This window comes from Chamaea fasciata, unplaced genomic scaffold (assembly GCF_029207755.1).
Source record: "Chamaea fasciata isolate MVZ Bird 193981 ecotype frontalis unplaced genomic scaffold, bChaFas1.0.hap1 SCAF_8, whole genome shotgun sequence".
NCBI lineage: Eukaryota > Metazoa > Chordata > Aves > Passeriformes > Sylviidae > Chamaea > Chamaea fasciata.
Window position 1 is genome coordinate 22,048,666 of NW_027094093.1, and position 25,158 is coordinate 22,073,823.

Sequence of the window (25,158 nt, forward strand, 5' to 3'; positions counted from 1 at the left end):
CATGTACAAGAGTATATCTCTATGATTAGTTTGGATGTTCAAGACTGTCAGAACCAAGCCTCCTGACTTCAGTCTGTCCTCTAGATAAACCCCCTTTGACAAAACTCAAATGTAGTTTTAAGGTGAGCTGAGACAAAAAGAAAAAGCCTATCGTGCAATTTCTGGCCCAGCTGTGGTTTCAATAGAATTATTCTACAGGCAGCCCGGAACCTAAACAAATCTTTTGTAGATTACTCCATGTAGAGTTTTCAACATTTTTAAGTCTGTGATTTTTTTATTGATCTTTTCTTTGGAAAGATCTCTGCTTGGGGTTTTTTTTACTTAATTTCATTTTCTTTCCTTGCCAAATATTTAATTGCTCTGTATCTTCTGTACATGTTTATAGATGCTTAAACAACAAAGCAGGAAATTTTCCTCCCATACAAAATGTTTTCATCATTACAATTAATCACCATAGCCTATTAGTGTAGGTGTAGATATTATAATTAGGATCTTAGCAATAATTTTAGCAATGCAGTAGCCTAAGAAATACTGGAATGAGCAGTTGAACAGCATTTATCTGCCAATTTAATTATATTGCAAATGGGATTAAAAGGAGAGCAAATGAGATGTTCATATTTGCCAGTCCAGTAATGAACATGTCCACTGATTCCAGAGAGCAATTTTTTTTCTTAGTTTATTACTTTGAAAATTCTTCCCTCACCTTTAAACAGTGTAAGTTAATACCTTACAAAACATAAATGGTCCTATAAATCAAATCTTAGTATCATCAACCATTTCAGAGACAGAATGAATATTTGCTAAGGAGGGTGGAGTAAAATGTCAAAGGAAGTAGGTCTCATTTAAACACTGTAAGATCCCTAATAAATATCAGCCAAATACAATCTTCTTGTTTCTACCCATCCCCCTTAAACATAGCTATTCAATTGAAAAGGGATATAATACATTTCAATCTATCTTTTTTTAATTGTTCTCTGCAGTGAGTATTTCAGAATAGACAATCACACAGGTATAGGAAGTGTGTGAATTCCCCATCCGTGACACTCACTATGGCTCATTTTCAGTCAGATGGAATTGGAAAATGGTGACAGACACAGCTCAGAAGATACAGGTAAAAGATAAAGAGAATTGTATAATCCATTGCCCAAAGTTCTGTGTTGTAATTTATGAGACACAGTTTAATACTGTCAGGCTATTATCAACAAATTCAATTGTGAAAATGGGACCAAGAGTTTCTTTGAGTTATCCTTAATTTCTTCATTCACTGTTAATGCTGGTTTGATTAAAACCCTTTTCATGTCTCAGTCTTAACACCTTTAGAAGTAAAATTATACCAGTATGCATTAAAGGGCAGCAACAGGCAACACTTGCAATGCAAACTGGGATTCCCAGAATAGGTGTTTTTTGTGGCTACCAGTATAATCGTCTTTGGTATTAGCATTAAGTTTTCTCCTATTCCTTATGTGCGCAGCTACATAACAAATGGAGGGTAAGAAAGAAAGGAATATCCAAGGGTAATTCTTTCTTATAAGCCAAAGTTTGGATGAAATTTAAATAATGTGTTTACAAATCAGATGTCTCCAAAGGTCTGAATAAATGACACCAATGGCAAAAGTGCAAAAAGGTGCAGGTACAAACAGACAGAGGTATTTGCCCAATATATTTTTCATGTGGATGTTACTGAGTTGAGCAAGTAATTATGTGGTATCTGTCTCCAGAGACGTGGTTCTACATCACAAAGTGCTGGGAATCTCAGGGCAGATTCAGTCCTTCTTCCACTCATTTTTATTGTATAAACAAGACTAAATTTTGAAATTCTGTTAATAAATGCTTAGTTTTAGTTGAAAGAAAAATAGGTTTGCAAAGGTATTGGCTGCTAAAGGAGCCCTTTAGCATAAAACCACGTGAAATTTTGCATGACTATTTTCAACATATTATTACAGGAATAGACTTCTTAGCATGATTTTAGAAGGAAAGTAAAACTGCATTGTTGAAAACAATATTCCTTATGACACACTGCATTGTTCCTGGCTTATGCTTGAATAGAAACAGAAAGAATTGGATTTCCAGTCCTGGGTTGGTCATGTTGAGTCCCCACATCACAATACACACCATGCCTCGTTATTTGACAAACTGGCTTTGCTTGAATATTCAATACACATCCCCAGTGCAATTGTCCCTAAATGCCAACTAAACATCACCTAACACAGTGTTTGCTTAGAGTGGACTTCAAAGTGGAGGTAAATAGGCTTCTGAATTTTAAGCATAAAAGAAAGGACTTTCTTCAGGGATAAGTCACAAAAACCACACAAAGCAGAGCAAATATTCCCTGGGTGCTGTTTTTCTTTCAATTTCTTTTTCTTTGTCTGTAACCTTTAAAGAATACAAAATGCTTTGCTATACTGGTCTCATTAATAAATTACAACCAGTACAATTTCAGGTGTCATTCTTCTGCACCATTCACAGTATTTGTTTTCTAAAACAAGTTTTTAAACTTTTGTTACCAGAACTTTGACAACACACAGGAAAAACAAGGTTTTGCCTTACTTCCATTCCTTTTTTTAAAGTTAGGCTGAAGGTAGCTATGGAAAAACAAGGAATTAAGCCAAAATTACATCTCACACAAAGCTATATAAAATATGAATATTTTCCCTAATCTTAGGGTGTTTCAGGAACGTGAAAGTCTTAGCAGCTGTATGCAAGCAACAGCTTTATTTCAGAAGATATTGTAACCCCCTTTCCATATTGACTTCCCAGTAATTACCACACAGTTCCTGTGACTCTTCCTCACTCCATATTAAAAGCATGTCTATGTCCTTTATCTGCCAGCATTAAGTGATAAAATGGATTATAAACAGAAGTTTAGGCCAGAAAACAAGACTTTTATTGAACTGCATTTCATATGGTCCTAAGGGGCTTGTTACTACTTGTATGCTGGGCATGTGATGAAGCTCACTTTCTCAGCCTTCCTGAATGTCTGCACAAAGCGTGACAGTACGTCTTTTTCCAAGCCTAGCACATACATTTAATTAAATTCCCTTTGTGTTCTGCCTGGAGAAGTATTACACCTCTCCAAGACTGTCCCCAAGTTGAAATAAGTAGAAAGCAATGGGGGGTTTTGACCATCAAGAAAGAATATTGAATTTGTGAAGTTTAGGAGTCAGAAGAAAGCCATGCTTTAGCTTTTCATCCCAAAAATGAAGATTCCATGATGAACAGGCAAAGATAGAGAAGGTTTTCTGATCTTCCACATTAATTCTCCAGCAAATTAGCTCTTTTCTTTCCCCAGAGAAGTTCTTATTAACACTGGGCAATCCCTAGAAGCCATGCTAGGATGAAAGGACAAATAAGGCTACAAACATGGACGTAGGATAGCAAAATAAGATTGGTTATGTTTTATTGCATAGCATTCTTTGTATTTACAGAAGTCAACTCATGCTTAACAGAGAAATATTAAATTTCTACTTATTATAATGGTGATCACACTCTAATAATGTCACAGTAACTAGTCAAAAAAATAATCTATGTAAACAGCATTTCTCTGCATTACTAGATGCCTGCTTTGTACTGCTCTCTTGGAGAAAGTCAGCTTTAAACACTATGCAGACAGATATTTAAATAGGTTTTCCTGCATCAGAATTGCTCAAATGGTGCAATATATCCTTATATAATCCTAATATACCCTAAGTCATTATTTCTTAAATATTTATTGTCACTTATGTATATATTTTGGCAATTACTTGTTTCACACAAGGCTGTGTGGTAAAATCATACTGTTGAATACACATAACCATGGAATCATACATCATATCTACACAGCAAATAGGGGAGTGAAATCTGTTCTTCCCATATGGATATTTTTCCACTAATTTAACTAGATGAAACAGTGGGCTATACAATGTCTTTAAAAAAAAAAAAAAGAAAACAAGTCCCTCTCACCATGGAATTTAAGCTGACAAGAAAAGATTCACCTTTTCCTCTATCATCTCCAATGATGATAGCAAGAGAGCAAAACAGGCATTTTTCATGATCAATCCTAAGTAGTAATCATGAGAAAATTCAGGTATATTGCTAGATATTGAATTTATTAATTATAGAGTTGGTGGGTTTTTTTATTTCTCCTTAAATCATCCATTTGTCTGGTTCTGTTAGATAAGAAATGCAAATTCCAGAAACTACATTACCATTTTTATTGCTCATCGGAAGCATGTCTTACTTTGAAATATTCAGCACAGAGACAAAACAGGAAGAACATGCTGAGTGCAATGAAGAGCAGTGGGATGCCAGAGTGCAAATAATGAATAAGATTGTTTGTAAACAAGCTTCTTATTATTATTTCTTTATTGCTATCAACTCCAACAATTCAAAGCTTATCTTTTGAAATTGCTAATGTTATTTCTCTGTACCCATCTCTTTTTTAAAATCACATTAGAGTATTCCTTGCTATTTTGAATTTTGTATTTCCTTATTGTCTCTTCAATAGAGCTAAATACTGAAAAGTGTATAGCAGGTAGCAGTGTCTGGACTAAAGACAAACACCAACAGTGTCACAAACAGTGACTGCGACTGTCATATTTTGGTTAACTTTCAGCATTCCAGTTTCAGTCATAAAAAAAAGTAAATATTCTTTTCCCATTAAAAAGCCTGGGTTTCTTGGAAAAACTTCAGGCTAACAAACTACAGTGGACTTACTAGTCTGTGTTGTATTTGGTCTACAAAGGAACCATGCTAAATTAAACCACACATGAACCTTTCCTGTATTTTGTTCCTGAAGTATTTCTACATACAGCTTAAATTTTCAATCTTCTGCCCTTTTTTCCATGTTCTTAGGCTGTGGACTGTTAAACAACTCTTGCATCTCCCCGGAGATGCAAATCCCTAACTCCAGTACAAACGAGGTTTGTAAATTCTTGAGGGCGGAATTTTCTACACAAATGGGAAATAGCATCATTACTTAGCACTGTGGGAAGCATTTCAAAAGCTGAAACACCCTTGCCTTCAAAAGCAGGAAAGTTTTTAAAGAATTGTCCTCATAATCCTCCTTTGCAAATACTGACAAACATTTGATCCACTGAAGTTCAGTGTTATTCAAAGCCATGCACGCCTCAGCTGAGGCCCAGTTCCAGATATTGGGGGATACCTGATCAACCTATAAATCTTCTCAAAACTGTTCATATAATTTCCTTCCAAGCAAATCAATAAATATAATTTTCACTTTTTGAACTCAATATGTAGTTTATTTGTTAGCTAAAACCACAAAGATTATTCCAAATTTTCTCCAGCTCCTCTGTTTAACCAGTCTATGTTGCAATAGTTGTCCTACAGCACTTCTATTTTTAGCTCTAATGGAACAGTTTTAAATTGCTTATTTTCTGTTTACTAAAGACATTGAGCTTGTAACCATGGAAACTGTGGCAAGTGCCACAGCTTAACTGTTTTATTAAATGGTTGGAAGTTACAGCTGCAAAACTTGAAAGGCCAGCATGTCAATTTTATACGTAACTCAAATTGCCATATATACCACATTATAGCAAGTACTACATTAAATATCAGAAGCCAGAATCTGGTCTTGGTTGTAATGATATAAATTTGACTATCTCTCTCCTCAATTGAAACAATTTTTTAAAAATCTTGTGCAATCTACATCAAGGTCTGTTTTTGTCAAATTGTACAGGCTGTCAAGTTTCAGTGATTACAGCATTTGAGTGCCTAAATTGCAGATGATGTACATTAAACCTGTCCCTAGTTATCATGGAAAGACCCCATCTCATAGTTGTGTCTGCATGAAGTTCTCTGCACATTACTGTATTGTTTACAGCAATCACATTATTTTTGAAACCACTGCGTTCTGTAACATTAATAGAAAGAATTAAATCAAAACTAATGACTTTGTCAACTGAAACTTCTAAAGCTATAGTGGAAGAATTAACACAAAGAACTCCTTAAATCTGTAATTAGGTTTTTAAATGAGAACATCCTGAGCACCAGAGGTATTGAAAGTTTACACTCTTTATTGCTTTTAGTAGAGACTGAGTATGCTCCATACATGTGAAAGCTAGGGTATTTTTAAATTCATACTTCAAATTGTATATAACACTTAAGTCAAACCCTTCTGAAAATTATTAGCACAGTTTAGAAGATTTTTGTGATAGAATATAAAATAAATAAATATCATTTTTAACACAAACCTAAACATTTCCCCAAAGTCCCCAAAAGCCTAAGGGCTAAAATAAGAATAGTGGTACATTTACATCCATAAATACTTAATGCATGACTCATCCTGTGTAATAGAACCAAATGCTTGAAGAATGTTCGACATTTAGAAGAATCAGGTTCTGCTCTCTTTGCAAGAACTGTGGTTGGAACAGTGTTCACATTTCTACTTTTGGTGTTAAATGAGTCCAGATTACAAGTCCATCTATACAGGCATTTCCAGTGAACAAAAACCAAAATATAAAATTGTCATTTTAAAGGAGACACCTTTTGGTAAAGGTAAGATTCCAAGAAATTATGAACAGTGGTATTTCTTTCTATGAAAACATTACTGTTTAAATTAAATAATTTGTTTGATGGTCAATTATTGAATGCAAAGAAATGCTCTTCACTGTCTGTTGGCATAACTAGACTTACTGAAGTGAAAAAAGTGATGTTTTCTTCCATTTATATATCTCTTTCTCTTTTTTTAATCCATCTGCAGGATCTACCTTCATTTGCAACACCCACATAATTCCAGTGAAAAATCAAGAGGGAGTAGCAATGATGTTTATTATTAATTTTGAGTATGTAACAGATGAAGAGAATGTGGTGTCTCCTGAGAAGTGCAAGCCAATATTGCCATCTAAACTTGTAAATCGTAAGTTACTCAATGAAATTTCTTTGCTTACCTCTACTTTTATCTAGCAAAGTAATCAACATGGGCAACAAGATTAGCAAAGGATGTAATCCCATTGATTGACTCAATAATCTGAAATAATAAGGAGCTAAATGTAGCAAACCTACTGCAAAATGTTGGTAAAATAATCTATCAGATCTTTGGTAGTAAAAACAGCACAGATCTTGTGAATAGTACTACAGCATATAAATTCATAAAAACTAAAACCTTTAACAGAAGTGCATTACCCTTGATAAAAATCAACTGCAAATGGAAAACTGAAAAAAAGCATTGTGATCTAGCCCAAATATTGCATCTTAACCTACTCAAAATTGAGTATTTCTATTTTATAAAAAAATAATTGGTGGCATTTGAATAATAGTTTGTGAAATGTGATTAAATTATTCTAGATAATATAAAAATCAGTTAAAACATAATTAAATATCCTGATTTTATCAAATAGAACTATTTAGATTGACTTGAAGGATGGGGGAGGCGGAGGGGTGGATGTACAGGAAATGCTTTTGCGTTCATTCCACTCTGGAACATAAGTATTGTCAAATTTAGAAAACTCAACACAAATGTCCACTTCTTATACAACTACATTGTGTAGCTTTCTGTCCCACTGTCTGCAGAACATGTGCTCTTTCGCTGACCTTCACTGTGTGCAGCCACAGCACACGATCCTTCTGCTTTGCATTGCCATTCACATAATCTACTTTGCTACAAGATTTCCCAGAACACATCCCATTTGTACAAGCTCTTAGTAAAGCACAGAACGCTCTAACAGTGAGCATTAACACTTGGAAAATACCTTTCCACAGAGAGATAATCTTTAACATTAGTACAATCAAGGAACATAAGTGTTCCAATTGTTAAATCAACACTTCAGTTTTCTCTAGTTAGGAAATAAAGACTGGTACAATTCTCACTGTGAGAAGAAAGGAGAGAACTTTCTTCATGCAAACACCACATAGTACCTGATGTGTCCATAGAAGCCTACAATGACGGGGTGTATAAGAATGTGGCAAAGAAAATTTCCATTACTGGAAACTTGCAGTCTGCAGATAATTATTGATCACCAAATATCACATTTTTTAAAAAGTATTTGTAAATTGTCTCTACAGTACATATTTTAAATCCTTCCTTTTCTTATTCTGTTTTGCATTGGGTTTGGGGACTTTAATAACCAATACAGCAGTTTTTTGTTGGCATTTTTTTTAGATACCAAAAAAACACTTTTTCCCTGCTAGTGATGCAGTTAAAATCCCATTAAAGGGTATCAGGAAAAATAAAAAAATTGCAACAGAAAAAAATTATAATACATCAGGAAAACCCTACCCATATTCTGGTTTTATTTTAGTATACCATGGTTTTGTGAGTTTGAAACATCTTACTTCCTCCATTTGAAAAGCAATTTTATAACATATATAAAATTGTTCAGCTTGTCCACACTTACTGTGGTTTTATGCACAAAATCGAGGTAAAATACCAATTGGGGAGAAAAAACAGAGCTTCATGTCATGAAAAAGAACATTTGGTTCTGATATCTGTGACACATCATTGTACACTTTCAAGTGTTATCATTTGCTGCATTTTATAGTGAAAAGCCACTAAAGAGAAAATCTGCAAAAAATACCCCCACTTTTTCAAAATATCCTTCTCTTGTTTTATGGTGTTTACACCTGATACACAGGGGATTTCCTGGTTGAGAGTTCTTCAAAAATTAATAGGTGGGCCTCCAAGCTCAATACATAACTGATCTCTCTCAGAGAGAGATCAAGATGCAAAAGGAGGAAAAAAAAGGTGACTTGAACCATTTTCCTGCTAGTGGGGACAGCCAGATGCCAGAAACTGGCAGAAACTAGAGCAGGCACATGGCTTCTCCATCTTCTACTGAGTTGCTTATGGTTTCAGAGCAGACTGTTATGTGGGCTGGATAGGATGGATGGTGATACAAAATATGCTACATAGCCAAAAATTCCTCTTGGCAAGAAAGAGGCCAAGCTATGCAAAACATCCAGAAATAACTGCAAGATATTGTGTACAGTTCAATGGTGGTTTTAAACTAAAACAGACAAAAGCCTTGAAATACAGAAAAGGCAGAGAGAGACCAATAAGCTAGAAAAGAAGTCCAAAAAGGTGGATTGTTTACCAGTAGAAACATCTTTTTAAAAGTCATGTTCCCAGCATAAGAAAGGTACACAGCAGATTCTCCAGGAGACAGTTTTTCATAATCATACTCTATTTAGAACTGGTAAACCAGGAGATCTCTTTTCACTGGATCACACATGAAATGGACAGTAATAGGTACTGGTTCAGGAGAAAACAAAAAAGGAAAAAAATCCCTGTGAATGTGGCAGCGAATTTAGAGAATAAAAATAGAGCGGTAACCAGACGCATAACAAATGCAATACATCTCTGACAAACAACCAGGAAAAGCAGCAGCTAATAACAAAAGACAAAAGATTTCAGATTACATTAACATCTACTACCCAGAAGCACACAGATCATGAGAGATTTCTTTCCAGAGCTCCTTAGATTGAGTTTTCTCATATTAGAATGCCTTTTCAACATGAGAACAAAAAAAAAGTGACTGAGTCAGGTTGCAGGAGAAAAGAAAAAGTTATTAGGAAGCAAATAGATGGCATCTATTTTCCTGACCCTAGGAAACAAGATAACTTTTCATACTCTCATCCTTTCTTTAATGGGTTTATCAAGAGTTGATCAAATTTATCAAGTGTATCTTTGAAAAGCCTTTCCTTTTTTCTAAAAGCATGTGTTCTGCAAGCTGCAGCCAACAGTTTTGAATACTACCACTTACTATAGGGTTCCTCATGACAGAAAATGCCACTGAGGTGAGCTCAGTTGGTTACAGCAGAGGGCTAATAATATCCAGGTTGTGGATGGTTGTTTATCCCTATATGGGTCATTCACTGAAGAGTTGGACTCAATGATCCTTCCATTTCAGAATATTCTGTGATTCTGTAAAATCTAATGCAATGTAATAAAAAAGCATTTCATGCCATGAAGAAAAGAGGGATTTCAATCTCTTAATGGGCTGAGGGCCCTCTGAACAAACTAAGACCTGTGGAAGGCAAGTAACATTTTTATGTTTAGCTCAGTTGCTGCATTTAGCTCTGGATAGGGAAAATTTTTAAAATTTATCAGCTGAATATTGACAGATATTTTCAACAGTGTTTGTAAATTCTCTAGTACAAGGATCCTGTCTTTTGTAATGCACCAGAATGATGGTTAAGACAGGTTCTGATTCAGCACTAGGCATGACAGATGATGATAATAATAGATTATTAAAAAGAAAAGGTATGTTTCAGGAGCTTGATGAGTCTATTTGAGTATAAATAGAATTCTTTCTAGTCTGGTGCTCAAGAGCTCCTAGGGTATGTGCAGCAAATGTCTGAATAGGCAGTAATGTGAAAAGTGAAGATAGTGGCTTCACAATAGCAGTGTAAAAGTCCTTTCAGTTGATCCTTTTTTTCCTTAATTTTTTTTCTGGCAAGAATTTATCATCAGTTCTCACTGGCAGCTGGAACAGTTTTTGTATAACCAAATAGTGAAATTCTGTAAGATCCTAGCACACACTAACCCTGTAAATAAATCATAGCCAAGTGATTTTTCACTCTCTTCTGTTTTGTTGTTTTTTAGTTTGCCACAATTTTATTTTCCAATGTATGCCAGTTCCCTAGTAAAACTAAGGAAGCCTTTGTTCATATATAACTCTTCTTTTTTGAGGAAAAAAGGGTATAGCCCAAAACTTTTGCCATATCTTTTCATTTAAACTTCTAATCAAATTTATTTAATTCTACCCCTGTTCCATCTTTGTGTTCAGAGGCATGCAGAAATTTCTTCTGTATACATTTATCCTACAACTGGGTAACATCCTTTTTCCAGTATGAATATTATTTGTACAATGTGCACTTAAAGCGAGGCTTACATGCTGTAGATGCCCCTTCATCATTCAGTCTTTATAAGCTTTATCTCATTTCCAGATATGAGAATTCTACTCAATCTTACTTCAATTCTTTTCTAATAAGTTTGCTTGGGTTTTGTGTTGCCTTTTCTTAGATCATGTCGATGTTTTAGAATTCCAGAAATTAACCTCTATACCAAAAGATAAAAACACGTAATAACTTTACCCCACCTCATTTTACATGCGAAACACTTACAAACATAAATATCCACTTTGTAAATTACACAATATTTGTGTAGTGTATTAAAGTGTTAAGACTGATAGTTTTGAGCTACATAAGTCCTAAAAATGGATTTTACTCACCTCTAACAGTTCTTATGGACTGTTCTGTCTTACACCTGCTAAGACACTAACATTTGCTTGATTGTCACTATAATGATAAAAAATTATTCCCAAAAATGTAGCTCATAAATTTTCATGAATCTAATCATTTGCAAAGCTGTATAAAATTTTGAACTCCAACTGAAATAATGCCTAAATAATGTATATTTAGCAAGATAGTCGTGGTAAAAGAGAACTCCTTGTTAGACTCACTGTAAAAAAGAACACAGAGCTTTGAGGAGATTTTTTACAATTAACTAAATTAGGAATATGTGATTTTATACAACCTTAGCAAAAAACTTCTTTGAACACAAGCAAATTATAATTTAAATTTATCTAATAATAACGTTTGTGAACCAAAGTAGCATATGAATTCCCATTCAATGTGTTGTACAAACTTCATTAAAATCATTAAAATCCTTATTATAAAGTGTTAAGCTATAACTTCTGGGTGTAAACATCTTTTATATCAATGGCTGAGGAAAGGGACCCTTAGTGCCCAATTTTATACCCAAATCTTTCAAGCATTGCCCTGTGGCATGTTCATTCCCTCCATTATTTTATGAGGAGTTCTTACAGAAATTTACAGAAGTAGGGGCATAAATTACTATTTGCTCATGGCACTTGATTCTATTCCTCAAAGCTGTGAAGTACTTCTTGTCTGTAAAACTAGCGACTACAAGATATCAAAATCAATCATGATGTAATCTTCAATATGAAGAATGTGGCTAAAATTTTTCTACCCAAAAGAGACCATGCGTGGAATTGCAACGAGAAAAACCTTTCAGGAATTAATTCTGAGTTATCTTCATTTTCCACCCCACCTAGAGCATTCTACCTTTTTACTGACCTATAAGTGCTTTTTCTAACATTTAATCCAGTCCTGTCTAGATCACAACTTCTATTAATCAGTAGGCTAAAATAGCTAGTCAGATGTGGTAACTTTGTCACAAGTTTTATTCCTTTAATTTCTGAACAGTTTGGCTAGCTAGGAGTACTAACCTGTAAGCTAAATATTGGTTCCCAAACACCGTGTTTATTACCCAGTTGGTGAAAGCCCAGGAAGTTATTTGATTAAACATGTAATTGCAATCTGCCAAAGAGGGATATTTCAGGATTGTCTTACCATTTTATCATTTCAAAATTTCATAAGCCTTATAAAGACACCCTGGAATAATTTCTTGGGCCTCTTTCTGTGAAGGAAATGAGAGGTTCTGTTATGCATCCAATAAATGGATAATAATCTTCTTTGGATAAGGTTCAAATAAAATGAAGAGGTTAATAGTATTCTAAAAACAGCCAAAACTATAATCAGAAAACCTTGGAAGCAACTTCTTCAACGTGCCTACTCTTCAGCAAGTTTTCCTCTTTCCTGGCCCTAGCAATGGAGTTACATCTGAGAAGGAGAGAACATTCTATACACTGATGTTGTAAACAAGCACAACTGCAATTGAAATCAGGCCTTTCCTTCCAGTCAAAGAGCTAGCTCAAGACCACAGTATTTGCTTTCCTCCGAGCAAAGTACTTTGCTATATAAGTAATTTTAGCAGTTTAGTGAAGAGCAAGCATATACTTCTAGTCCTAGAAATATTAGGACTGCAATGTTGTTACGAAATACTGCATATTGTTTGATGCATGCAATTTTGCCTGATAGAATATGGCACGTATAAGTAAGAGTAACCCACCAACTTTTCCCAAAACGTAATGAGAAATTTGTCCAGGATCTCATTTTTAGCTGCACCACTGGGAGAAAATTCATCTTCAGTGAGGGCTAGTCAAGAAATTTGTGTTCAGCCAACCAGCAACACAGTTCTGAAACCACCAGCGTCAATTATGTGTATTTGTCTCCAAGGTAAATTAGAGTAAATATTAGGTGAACTGAAACAGTGTTGAACTCTTAGCAAAGGAATACGGCCAAACACCAATCACCAATAAAAGACAGAAGAACCTCTGCTACTGCCACCTTCAGTGCTCCACAAATACCTAACTGCCTAAATTAACAGGACAGCCACTGGGATAAATAATTTTTCTTAGTCTTCTTCTACAGACAGAGAAATATGAGTGAGGTAGCTCTACTTCTGTTTCCTCATGATAGCTGCTGTTGGGGATCAGCTCAGAAAGGAAGCCTCCCTGGATTTCATGAACTGTAATTAGCTGTTTAAATTACAGACTCATTCAGCTATGATCACAGAGCTATTTTGCTGTATCTTGTACAAACATTCAGTAAGAAAAAGCAATCTCTGCTTAAAAAGATTGAAAATGAAAAAGAAGGAGTGACACATCTTCTTTCAGTAGCTTTCAGCGGAGGTTACTTCTGCATACCACACAGGTCTTCCAGCGATACATTTTTATTAATTTTTAGCAGGTGTCCTATCTATCTGTTCCTTTCAGGACATTTAAAACAGGGGTGTTCTGTGAGGTAACCTGAAGGCTAGGATAATGATTTTCTGAAGTCATTCCACATTATAATACATACCCTCAGGAAAGTATAAAGTTAGTGAGTTTTACTTCATTCTCTGATGGAAGAAAGAGACACGTCTCTATTATTCATAATAAGAATTAGCACAGAGAACTTTAAACATCTGTGCATTTGCTAAATTGAATTATAGATTTTGACCTTGAAGAGGAAAAAAAATGAAAACTATCAGGGTATCTGAAGCTTAGAGGAAAATTACTCTACTGGAAAACAGAAAAAAAATCCTATGGATTTGAGAAGCTTTTAGATGGATGTTGTTTGCAAGAAATACTGGTTTTTATTTATAATCTTCAACGTGAAAATGCTTGCTTTAAGATAAGCAAACAAAATAGATCTATAGATAAAAATGAGGGAGTTTCTCTCCACTGTGTCTCACTCCTCAAGCAGAGAACCCTATCATTATTACTTGATCGTTTCAAGCACCCAGGCAAGTTGGGCATTTCAAAGACCTGAGAGTAACTGGCAAGGACACATAGTCTGAGAAGAGTTCTTGCCATGAAGACATGAAATAAGTGAAGCTGATGAGGAATATGAAGCTAAGCTCATATTCTAAACAAGTGTCAGTGAATAAAATCTCTTCTTTGGATGGAAATTATCAATTCTTCAAATTTTAGTAAGTTTCATCCAAATAAAATTGTCATTGTCTAGCAAAAAAATTATCACTACTTAGAAATTCCATTTCATGAGAAATAGCATGTTTACTACTTTTGTTTTCTGTCTGGAACCTTAGCCAACTTTAAAAATTGGTAATTGGAAACATTCATTGATCTATGCAAAAAAAAACCTTAGGAATTATCAAAAATTTCTTAGTTGAATAGTTCTTAAATTTTCCAAATAAAAAAAATCAATGTATTTCAGAAAAATTCTTCTGCATATTACATATATTGTATGTGAATTTAAACTACATGAATTTTCTTCTAAAATGTGTGGAAATTTGATACTCTGCCTTCTTTTCTTAATAGTCTGTTTATTTTTTTGAATCTGTTTCAAGCAAAAGCTTTTTGTAAATTTAGTTTAATTGTATTTCAGATGGTAACAACCTTTCAAGTGACTCTTCTTCAGGTAAATCTATCTTCTAAAATTCTATCTACAAAAGTCCTTTTATTGACTTGTTCTGGCTATATTATTTCAAGATCTCATTACATTTTATATATTTCTAGAAGAGTTCAAGTCATAATATGGCTCTTTCTCTCACTGACTGAATATTTATTTCTGCAAAACTATAGATATAACAGGTAAACTATTAAATTTAATGTAATTATATGACATATAAAATCCACATTTAATGATACTTCTCATCTTATTATTACTGCAAGTTGCAGTATGGAGAGCATAAAAAAACTTCAATCAGAATATGAGACAAAACACATTGCAGGAATTGATAGTGGTATATGAATTCAGTGTTAAAACATAGAAAACATCTTCGGGCTTCCTGTCTCAGAGAAAAGCAGTGTTTTTTATCCTATGAAGCCTAAAGCAGCCAAGATGATGAAGGGTTGAGAACTTCTAGAGAGCTTAATTTAATAGATAGAATCAATTCTTTTCTCCAGCTGCCAAAAAACCCACTACAGTCTCACCAGCACAGCTAAATATTGTTCTAGGTAACAGATGATTTAGATATATTATTTTCTGCACATCTTGCTAATTTATTTCATTTCAGTTATTTTCTATTTTTCTTTTTTCATACTTCTAATCCTATTTAAGAAATAAAAATGCAAGAAGTAAAATCTCTTTCTGAGAGGACAAAAAATTCTTTTTTCTTATGGCTTTTTCATAAAAACATTTCAATTGCTGTAATTCTAATGAATAAGATTACATTTCTATCAAGGAATAGAAGAAAAGCAGGTAAAATGTACCAATTCATATTAACATTCAAGGGTATGAGCATTGTGTCTTTTGAGGGAGACCCTGTTAACACTGTTTGGACTAAATTCACTGGTCAATCACACTTAGCAAAGCATCACAAGCAGTCAGAGACTTCATTCTGACTGAGTCCTATGTGCAGATATCAAAGTTAAATCTTACTTACAAAGGAACATAAAGAAGATTGCTGGTTTCTTTTACTGGTAGAAGACAGTTGCAACCTTAAATTTTAGAGAAAACTAAAAGAAGTGCCAAAATTAAAAGAGACCATGCCAGAGGATTAAAAAAAAAAAAGAAATGTATTCAGTGTCTGAGAATTATGAGTTCTAGCTTCTAATGTTAATAATTGCATATGCCTTGCTTTTTCCTCCTGAAAATAAATTAACATTATTTAATGAGAAGAGCAAGAAAATTATCCACTTAAGTATGCTTCAATACATTTTGGGTAAAAGAACTGAAAAAAACATAATTGTCTCTTTCTGTAATTCTTTGTCCCAAGGCCTGCTGTGCCCAGACAGAAAATAAGGCATCATCACATGCCTCAGTGTTTGCATAGACTACATTCAAGTATTTGCTGCTATTTTAGACTGTCACTGTTTAGGGATTCCATTTCTCAAAAGCAATGGTTTCCTTTAGTCTGTTTCATGAGTTGCTAGATGGTATTTCCAAACCTTTGAGCAGCAATTCAATACCTGTCTTTGTCTGTATTTCTGATAACCTAAATCCTGGAATTTTGTGACAGTAGACATTCAATTATGAGAAAATATTTCAGCAAAGGTCTGACTTGTGCTACTTTTGTGAAAGTAATTTTGCTTATTCTTTGGGGAAGTTTCAGAAAAAAGGTATTATGGAATTAGCCCAGGCTCAAGAGGACAGTCTGTCATAATCGACCTATCTTATCTGCCCCTGTCAAGGAAATCTGTTTACAGTATGTTGGTCATTGTGGATATGTATGTTCTATTCTTTAATCTCATATATTGAAAAAGTAACATATGTTTCATATTATAGGCAGACCAGTCATTCACCATTGTAAAACTATCCATGATCTGATTTTCTTTAAGACATTACCACAGTCAACAAGTTGTACAGGAACATGAGCAGCTCACTTTGGTTCAGCTCTCAGTCTAGGAGAAGTGGTTCATCGCACCAGGAAACAGTTCTGACAGTTTCTACACCTCACTTAGACAACCTTCTGCAAACTCTTTGTGCATTTGAGCTTCTTTGATTTGATTTTGGAAAGTCTAAATCTAAAGAAGGTTGAGACAAATAGACTAAATCTTGCTGCCAGCTAGGGAGCCTGAGAACAACTAGTATTTTTCCTTTTGCTTTCAGTTCTGGGGTTTGGATAACTGTTTGCATCAGCATGAAAATAACAGTCCTACTGGTGGTGCTGCAAAAACTGTCTGAGCAATTCTTTGAGGAGCCATCACAACTTTTCAGCTGCTATCTCTTAGGATTACCCTTCTGCGGTGCTTGGGATAGGATTGCAGGAGTCTCATTGACATGGACTAAACAGACTTTGGGAGATAACACATAGCATCTACCACTATCCAGAGACCACTAAAGAAATTGTAGAGAAGGTTGCAGGCATTTCTCTGATTTAGCCACTGTATCTTGTATGCAAATATGCATTTTCATCACTAGAAATTTGAGGAATACTTTCACTGTATCAAGGCAACGTTCAGGTCATATGTAATTTCCCTTCCTTTTTATGAAATGTTTGCACGGAACAGACAAAAGAATCACTAGCCATGAGAGTGTATTAGGTTACAAAAGAAATGCTTTTTCAGATATTTTTGCTGGAATACCCAATTTTGTGTTGTTGATCAGGAAATTTGCAACCATGATTGTATCTGTTGATAAGGTTTTCTGGGAACTAATTTTCATTCTTCCTGTTCTTTTTTTCCTGAAAAAAAAAATCCATATGGTTGTATTTAGTGTTTAAGAATAGCAATTTTCTATTACTGTTAGCACTTCTTATTGCAATACTTACAGAAAAAAAAGGATACTAATTTTTCTTATCAGGATGGGATTTTCCCTGCATTTTTTCCCCAAAACTATTAATCAAAACATTTTCTTTCCATGAATTCTAAGTCTTCTTCATTGATCTCCCAAAATATGAGATAGAATTAAAAAAGGCTTCTAGAACACAAGAAAAGTAGATTTGAGTTTGAGACTTTAGAGACAATTCTAACTGGAAGCAGTTTAGAAGGGTCCTGTATCATCCACAGTGATGTTTTTAGACTGAGTTCTACAATTTAAAAACTTTAACAGCTGAGATGGCACAGAGAATAAGTGAGACCAACAGATTAACTCATTTGCAAATTACTTATTCAGTAAAGCAAGGTTTGAAAAGAGGAGGTGGAATGCAAGTCTGGAATTGTGACTCAGACTCAAATGCTTTCCTCAATTGCTCTTACGAAGACACGATCATCCAAATCTCTGACTCAGCATTAGGAATTTTGCAATCTAGTCTTTAATAAAACATAAGGATTTTAATGTAACATTATCTCTGGATTCATAGTAAATAGCTGATTGCATCTGAAATGTGTTTGAGTATTTTAAGCCAAGATCCACCTGCTCTGACATCATACTTACACAAATCAGGGGTTGTCTATTACCCAACAGAAGATTTCACCCCATACACGGGATGCCAGGAAAGCTTCCACTGGCACTTTTAGTCTTCCACAGCAGGCCTGAGGCCTGAATGAATTTTGAATTATGATAAATTGTGCTATTACACTTCCTTGCTCAGCTCAGCTCAGTAAACTACACAAATTCTGAATGGGCCCCCTGATATCTTTAGCTACAGGAGAGAGATGAATGCCCAACACATCATGTAGCTCATTACTTGTTCACTGAAGAATAGCAATACTCCTTCTCTTAAGACTATTCAAATTAAAAAACAGGAAATAGGGTTTGAGACTATTTATTACAATGAATAGAAGAAAAGCAAAAAGCTGCTCATCTGAGTTTTCTATTTTGTGCCCGAAAGTCTTAGCAAGAAGCAAAACTCTGAGTATTCTTTCCAGCTGAACTGCAGTTAGACAGCTAAATCAGTAATGCATTATAGCGTGGTCATATTAACGTGGTGAGGCAGAAAAGACCATCTGCAGCACCATGAATACGACTGAAATAGAGTGCCAACAAAAAGCCTTGAACAGTGTCTAATGCCAGAAATCCTTATGAATGGTGTTTTTAAGAATTTCAGTGTGATTGATAAAAAAGAGAATTATAGTATTAGTTTCACATTGGATGCAATAAGCTTTCAAAATTGATTTAGAAGCTGCTTTGCAGCTCAATTCCATCTGCATTTAAAAATAATAACAACAAATTTTCATGCTCTTCACTAATTTCAGTTGTGAGCAGTTGTAGTGTTCAAGCATACTTAGCAAGTTAGGAGAAATATACACCCTCCCAAGGTGCACTCTGATGAATATCACTGCATAGACTGAAAATTGGCAACTTTAACTGCTGTTTTAAAGATGCATGACTCTGGTTTATGTAACAGAGATTTCTGTCTATTTTATTGTTGTGTGTATATTCCTACAGTGATAAATTCAATCCTAAATATTTGGAATTCAACAAACTTTTTCAAAAATTGTCAAGGACAAAAAAGATCATTACATGGATTTATATTTTGAAATAGGGGAAAACAGGAGGAAATAAATCACCAGATTTCTAAACACTTGGATGTTATCAAAAATCTCACAGGTTCTTTATTTTATTAAACATTTTCAATTATTGGATAAAAAGGTGCCAACAATGAGGTGAGAATGTTTGCATATATCAAAAAATTATTCAGACTGTTACATGAGATTCAAAGACATATGCAAGAAAGCTGAGTGGTCAAGTCATAAAGCAGCAAAATAATTTTTTTGCAGACACAATATTAGAGAGTAAATTATCTATTATCAAACAACAAAATTTCTCAGCTGCTGTAAAAAATCTTAAATTAACACAGTTAGAAAAATAATTTAAAACTGCAATGAAATATTGATAATTATAAGGAAGTGAACTAAGGTCCAAAGAAAAAGCCATTATGTCACTGAATTGATCCCTAAGTCTGGGAGTAGCTCAGGTCAGTGTCAAAAAAAGGATTACATTAGAAATAAAAAGTAACTGAGAAGAGTCAGAAAGATGTTCAGAGCTACACAATGCATTCTTCAACTTGCAGAACCGGTATACAAAGAGCAATTCAGCAGATGTATGAAAAACTGTATATAGCCATATAGAGACTATATTGAGACTAAAAAAGGGAGTAATTATTGGCTATTCTTTATAGGAACTAGAACCCTCCCCAGGGCAACAAGTGTATAGCAAGTAAGGGGAAGTATTTTTCACAAACATGCTAAAATTATGGAATTCTTTCCTATAGAAAGCTTTGCAGATCAAACTACAACCGTTTTTAAAAAACACTGAGACAAATTCATAGAAGAAAGGTACACCAAACATTCAGTTTGTGGTTTGAACAGACAGTCTCTAGCTCAGGAAGTTTCTGAAATTCAGACAGCTAAAAACTGAGTATATTTATGAGAGAAGTAACACAAAGTAACGACTCTTAATCTCCTTCGCTTATCCACCAATGAAAAGTCTCAAGGTCCAACAGTGTACGAGATGGACCTCTGTTGTCGTCTAGTACAGCAGGTTTAGCTCTTAGACAGGTTTTCCTGAGCAGGGTACTCTCACTTTCATTCATTTAGAATTCAAAATAAAACTGCATATTCAACACTAAATATATAGGATGTCCATTTTAAAACATTAAATGATTAAGCTGGGTCATCTATTGTTCTCCAATTACAGTCAGCCATAGGCATAAAAGAAAGACTTATTTCAAAACACATCAGTATGAAAAAATAGATTTCAGTGGTAAATATTAATAAAGGTTAGGTAGCTACAAATGCTGGCAATTTAAACTGACTGAAAAAAAAATCTTATCCCAAACAGAACTTCTTGTCCCAGCAAGAGAGAATAAGAATATACTTTGAAATATTCTCCAAGAAATCATTTCACAATTGATTCACTGTTGAAAACACTTATGTAGCAAAGCAATGATATACAAGAAGTTATTAAAGTCCAACTGTTTATACAATGGCAACTGATAAATTATTTATTTCTATTTATTTATTTAAATTATTTAAGTCATTTAATTTTGTTAAATTTTCATTAGCATTGCTTTTTCTAAACTGTTTAATATGTTTTCTGTACATCTGAACTGCTCGTTCCTCTTTCTGAGAGTTATATTACACAAAACCTGACAATATTTATTATTTAGGTTTGTTTTTTTAGAGTGTATTCTGTAAATTTTGCAATTCTTCCTCTATAGTTTCTTTCTATGCATCATGTTATACTTTTCATATCAGCTACCAATATTTCTTACCATTACACAGAGTGTCAGTTTTCCACACACTCAGGAGAGTCTCCCCTGCCATTCAACACACCAAGCCCAACTCAGCCCATCCCATGAAAATCTAAATAATAATTGCATTGTATAGGTGCAACTGAGCCTTGAGAACTGTGTCGCTCTTTTTTCTTTGCTTTGCTCCTTTACTTTTTGTTTTAAACTCATTAAAATTGTTTCATCTAATCATCAGATGTAAGCATTGGAGAGGATTGTAGCAAAACTGATATACAGCTTATATATTTCTCTATCCCAAGAAATTAGCACTGGTATCTTCCTGTTTAATCTGTAGCCAATAAATGCATATATCAGCAGTATATTCATAAGCACATGGAGTTCCACTAATAATAGAATCCACAAATATCTATTTCAGAATAGCAACTACCAAGCAAAGTAGTTAGACATATTCTGGCAGTCTTTTATAGATACATAGATTTTTAATTTAGAAAGGACCATCTGAACCTAATAGCTTTTAAAATAGGCTGTAGAATTAATGCTGCTATTCTCATTGTAAGTGAAAAAAGCTGATTTTAATGACCAGACACTAATGTGTAATATTTTCTTCTCTGTAGGCAGACTTTTTGGTTTCCGGCTACCTGGACTGAGACTTCTAACATACAGAAAGCAGTCCTTACCCCAGGAAGACCCCGATGCAGTCATAATCGATTCATCTAAGCACAGCGATGACTCAGTGGCAATGAAGCACTTTAAATCACCTACGAAAGAAAGCTGTAGTCCTTCAGAAGTGGATGATACAAAAGCACTGATTCAACACAGTAAATGTTCACCTTTGGTTAATATATCTGGACCTCTTGACCACTCATCACCTAAGCAGCAGTGGGACAGACTTTACCCTGACATGATACAGACAAGCAATCCACTAACCCATTCCAGATCAAAGGAAAGTATTTGCAGTATACGGAGAGCCTCTTCAGTACATGACATAGAAGGCTTCACTGTCCATCCCAAGAACATTTTTAGGGACCGTCATGCAAGTGAAGGTATGGTAGAAAGTCAATCACTGTTCTTTGATGTACTAAAAAAGGATTTTTTTTCAATATTTCATGGTAATAATCATTACTTTGTAAACAAATCCACATGTAGTCAACTAAATATAATGACTCAAACGTGCATTGAAAATATTAATTTTCAACTGTGCCATATATGCCAGGCTTATGTACACTAAATATTGTTTTTCATTTCCAAGGAGACTAATGGTGTTGATCTTCTCTAAAGGGATATAGCAAATATTGGGGCCAGCATTCCTATAGCTAATATTGGTGTTTGGGGGGGGAAAAATCAGATGATCAAATTATAATTGCATGTACTGCTCTCTCCTATACTTACATACATTAGATTGTCTTTGACTGTATGAAATCCTACTCCAGAGGATAAATAAGGAGAAATAAGTTTATTTCTCTTAAATCTGTAATGTGCAGATTGTATGTTCACTCATCCAACACTGAGACATGCTTTTTCTCTCATGCTGAAGAAAATATCCTCAGCAACTCCAATGACATGCTTTGTGTAATGATTAGTGAAATACTTAGTGAAATGGTGAAATGCTTAGTGTAAACTTTATGTGTGTGATTTTCTCTTTGTGCTAGTATATTCATGCAACCAGAAACGCACAAAGATGTTTACTCTCTCCTCATTTTCATTGTCTTTCCTAAATCCAGGGAGTGTAGTCCATGATTTCTTCTTGAAGAAGGGGAGTTTATGAAACTTGGGAAAGAGTCATGTGTATTGAGAGGTCCCTTTGAAAGTGGCTTTCAAAGAAAAGTGCCACATATACAATGCTTTCACAGCTACTGATGGTCTAATGATTTGTATTACACACCTTTATATTTAGGCCAGATGACAAGGAATGTATGGTAGTATTTTAAGATTAAAAAGAAAAATGTCATGGAAGACTGTGTATGATTCTTAAATCAGCAGGAAAAACAATTTTCATTTTCAGTGATGGCTTGTTTATTTCTTATTCACTGACCACAAGTGTAAAATCCCATTAAGTTCTTCTGCTTTTTGGAAAGTTCACCTCAAGAACCCTTTGCTTCTACACATTTCCTAAAGTGTACATCTGAATGTTCCTCTGACACCCAGTTTAACTTGTAGAATAGCAAAGCTGATCATTCCTTCCAATCACTCTTCCTGTATCAAATACAGTACATAAGTTTTTCTTTTTTAATTTCTGTTTCTTTTGGACCATGGGGGTTTTTTCAGTTCAAATTAACCTGAAAATTCAATTTTTTTAATATGTTCATCCTAAACCATACCATTTTTTATGGTTCATGGTTACATTAAGCCATGATTTCAAAATCAGGAGGCAAAAGTCTCCAAGGCTGAACTTTTGCATGTCCTTTGGACCTACTTCCCCATGTATTTAAACTCATTTTTCAAGCAAAACACATTTAAAAATATCCGTTTTTCAATTTTTGTTTTCAGAACATTTTTCATTATTCTACTTCCCATTCGTCATCCAGTTACATATCTATGAAAATGTGTAAAAAACAGTTTCTACAGTGGTAGAAAGCTGATGCATAAATCACCACATAATTTAATACTTGCTGAATGGAAGAGCAAAAATTTGTATCTCCATTTTATGGAAAAAACTTTTTTGAAGTGTTAAGTACTAAGGAAAATAAATTTTAGTATGAGGAGTCAGTAATCCAGTTGAATTCCTAAGGCCTCTCACACGATGTGATCATTTACAGTGTAAATAGACAAAGCACTCTCACTCTGTTTTCACTCTGCATAAACTACAAAACAGTAGAGAACAGGGCCCTAAATTTATGTCATACATAATCATCTTAAAAAACTCAGCAGAAAAGAGGACAACTCTCCGAAAGGCATTAGAATTAGTAACCATCCTTGATGCCATCTGCTTACAATCATGTTAGAATTGGGCACCTTATGCTGAAAAGATGTTTAAATTCATTGAGCAAGTCCTAATTGCCTAATTCAACAGTGAGCCAGAAAGTCCTATTATTTCTATAAAATTATCCATGCAAGTTAGGCAACCAAAATTCAGCTGAAATCATCTTCCCTGGGCTTACAGATTCTGAACAGGGAGAGTGCAAAACCCTAAGTACAACAAGTAAAAGTAAACTACAGTCCTGAAGGGCTAAACTCTTTCCAAAGGAAACATATGGTTTAATAAATTTTGCCATTCCATTTTTATTTTGAGCTTTCCCAAATCATTCAAAAACTACTACTCTATCTGACAATGCAAGTCAAGATTCAATTTTTCCTACCCTTGCCAGTTCAAATAATATTAATTGAATCAGTAAAGCAGAATTCTGAAAGAAGAGAATAATATTACTTAGCTTAATACTACTAACAGTAGTTTACCTGCAGTCAAATTTTAATGTAATGCAATTGAGAATAGAAATTATTTTATGTGTTAATTTATGTAGCCTTGTTGCTCATCACTTTAAAATTATCTTCACTGTACCCATTATATGCCAAAAGATATTACAGTAAAATGACAGCCTAGGATTTTAAATTCATTTGAGTGTACTGGATCAAATTCCATTCTAAATTTGCCTATATGACAGCAAAAACAACAGGGCAGGAACTGTGTTTTACACTCACCACCCAAAATGCAGCCAAGCCAGCCTTATCTGAAACACCAGCAATCCGGATTTTTCAGGCAGGTACAAATTCACAGGGATTATTCAGAAATGTTGTTGTCTTCAGAAGGAGGACTCAGTAAGATCACTGCAGCCTTCTGAAACAGCAGCAGGCTTTTGAGCCCAACTCAGCCTCATCTCCAGTACTGCTACAGATGCCTGGCACAGGAAGGCATTGGGCTGGAAGGAACTAAACAGCCTTCCACAGCCCAGGCCCATCTTGACGTGCCATGCTCCCCGGTGCTCAGGAAGCTGAGGGGAAGACAGCAAAGCTGTGACAAGGTGTGACAGGTGTGACAAGGCCCAGCACCACCTCCTATGCCCCCCGGCAGGCCACGGCCTCTGTCCAGAGCAGGGCTGACCACTCTCCACACGTACAGGGCTGCAATGGGACGGCCGGATCACAAATGCCTCAGCGGTGGCCTGTCGGGCCAGCAAAGCAAGATGAATGTCTGTATGAGCCCGAAGCACATTTGAGAGCTGGTGACCTGGTCACAGCAGGTGTTCGCACCAGGAGGAAGGCCCCATTTGCTGCCAGACCCACCTCAAGCCCCTCAGAGCCACAGGCAGAAGGGCCACGACACAAGGGGACTGAGGCTTGTG

The 25,158-nt window shown here is 34.9% G+C and overlaps 1 protein-coding gene across 2 annotated transcripts in view; it reads left to right on the top strand.

Annotated features, from left to right (window-relative positions):
- Positions 1-25,158, top strand: part of KCNH7 (potassium voltage-gated channel subfamily H member 7) — a 211,235-nt gene that overhangs the window by 118,076 nt on the left and 68,001 nt on the right. For both annotated transcript variants that reach the window (XM_066190046.1, XM_066190047.1), the window contains exons 3-4: positions 6,698-6,853; positions 21,496-21,924. In XM_066190046.1, the coding sequence (XP_066046143.1) occupies positions 6,698-6,853; positions 21,496-21,924 (585 nt within the window). The remainder of the gene's footprint in view (positions 1-6,697; positions 6,854-21,495; positions 21,925-25,158) is intronic.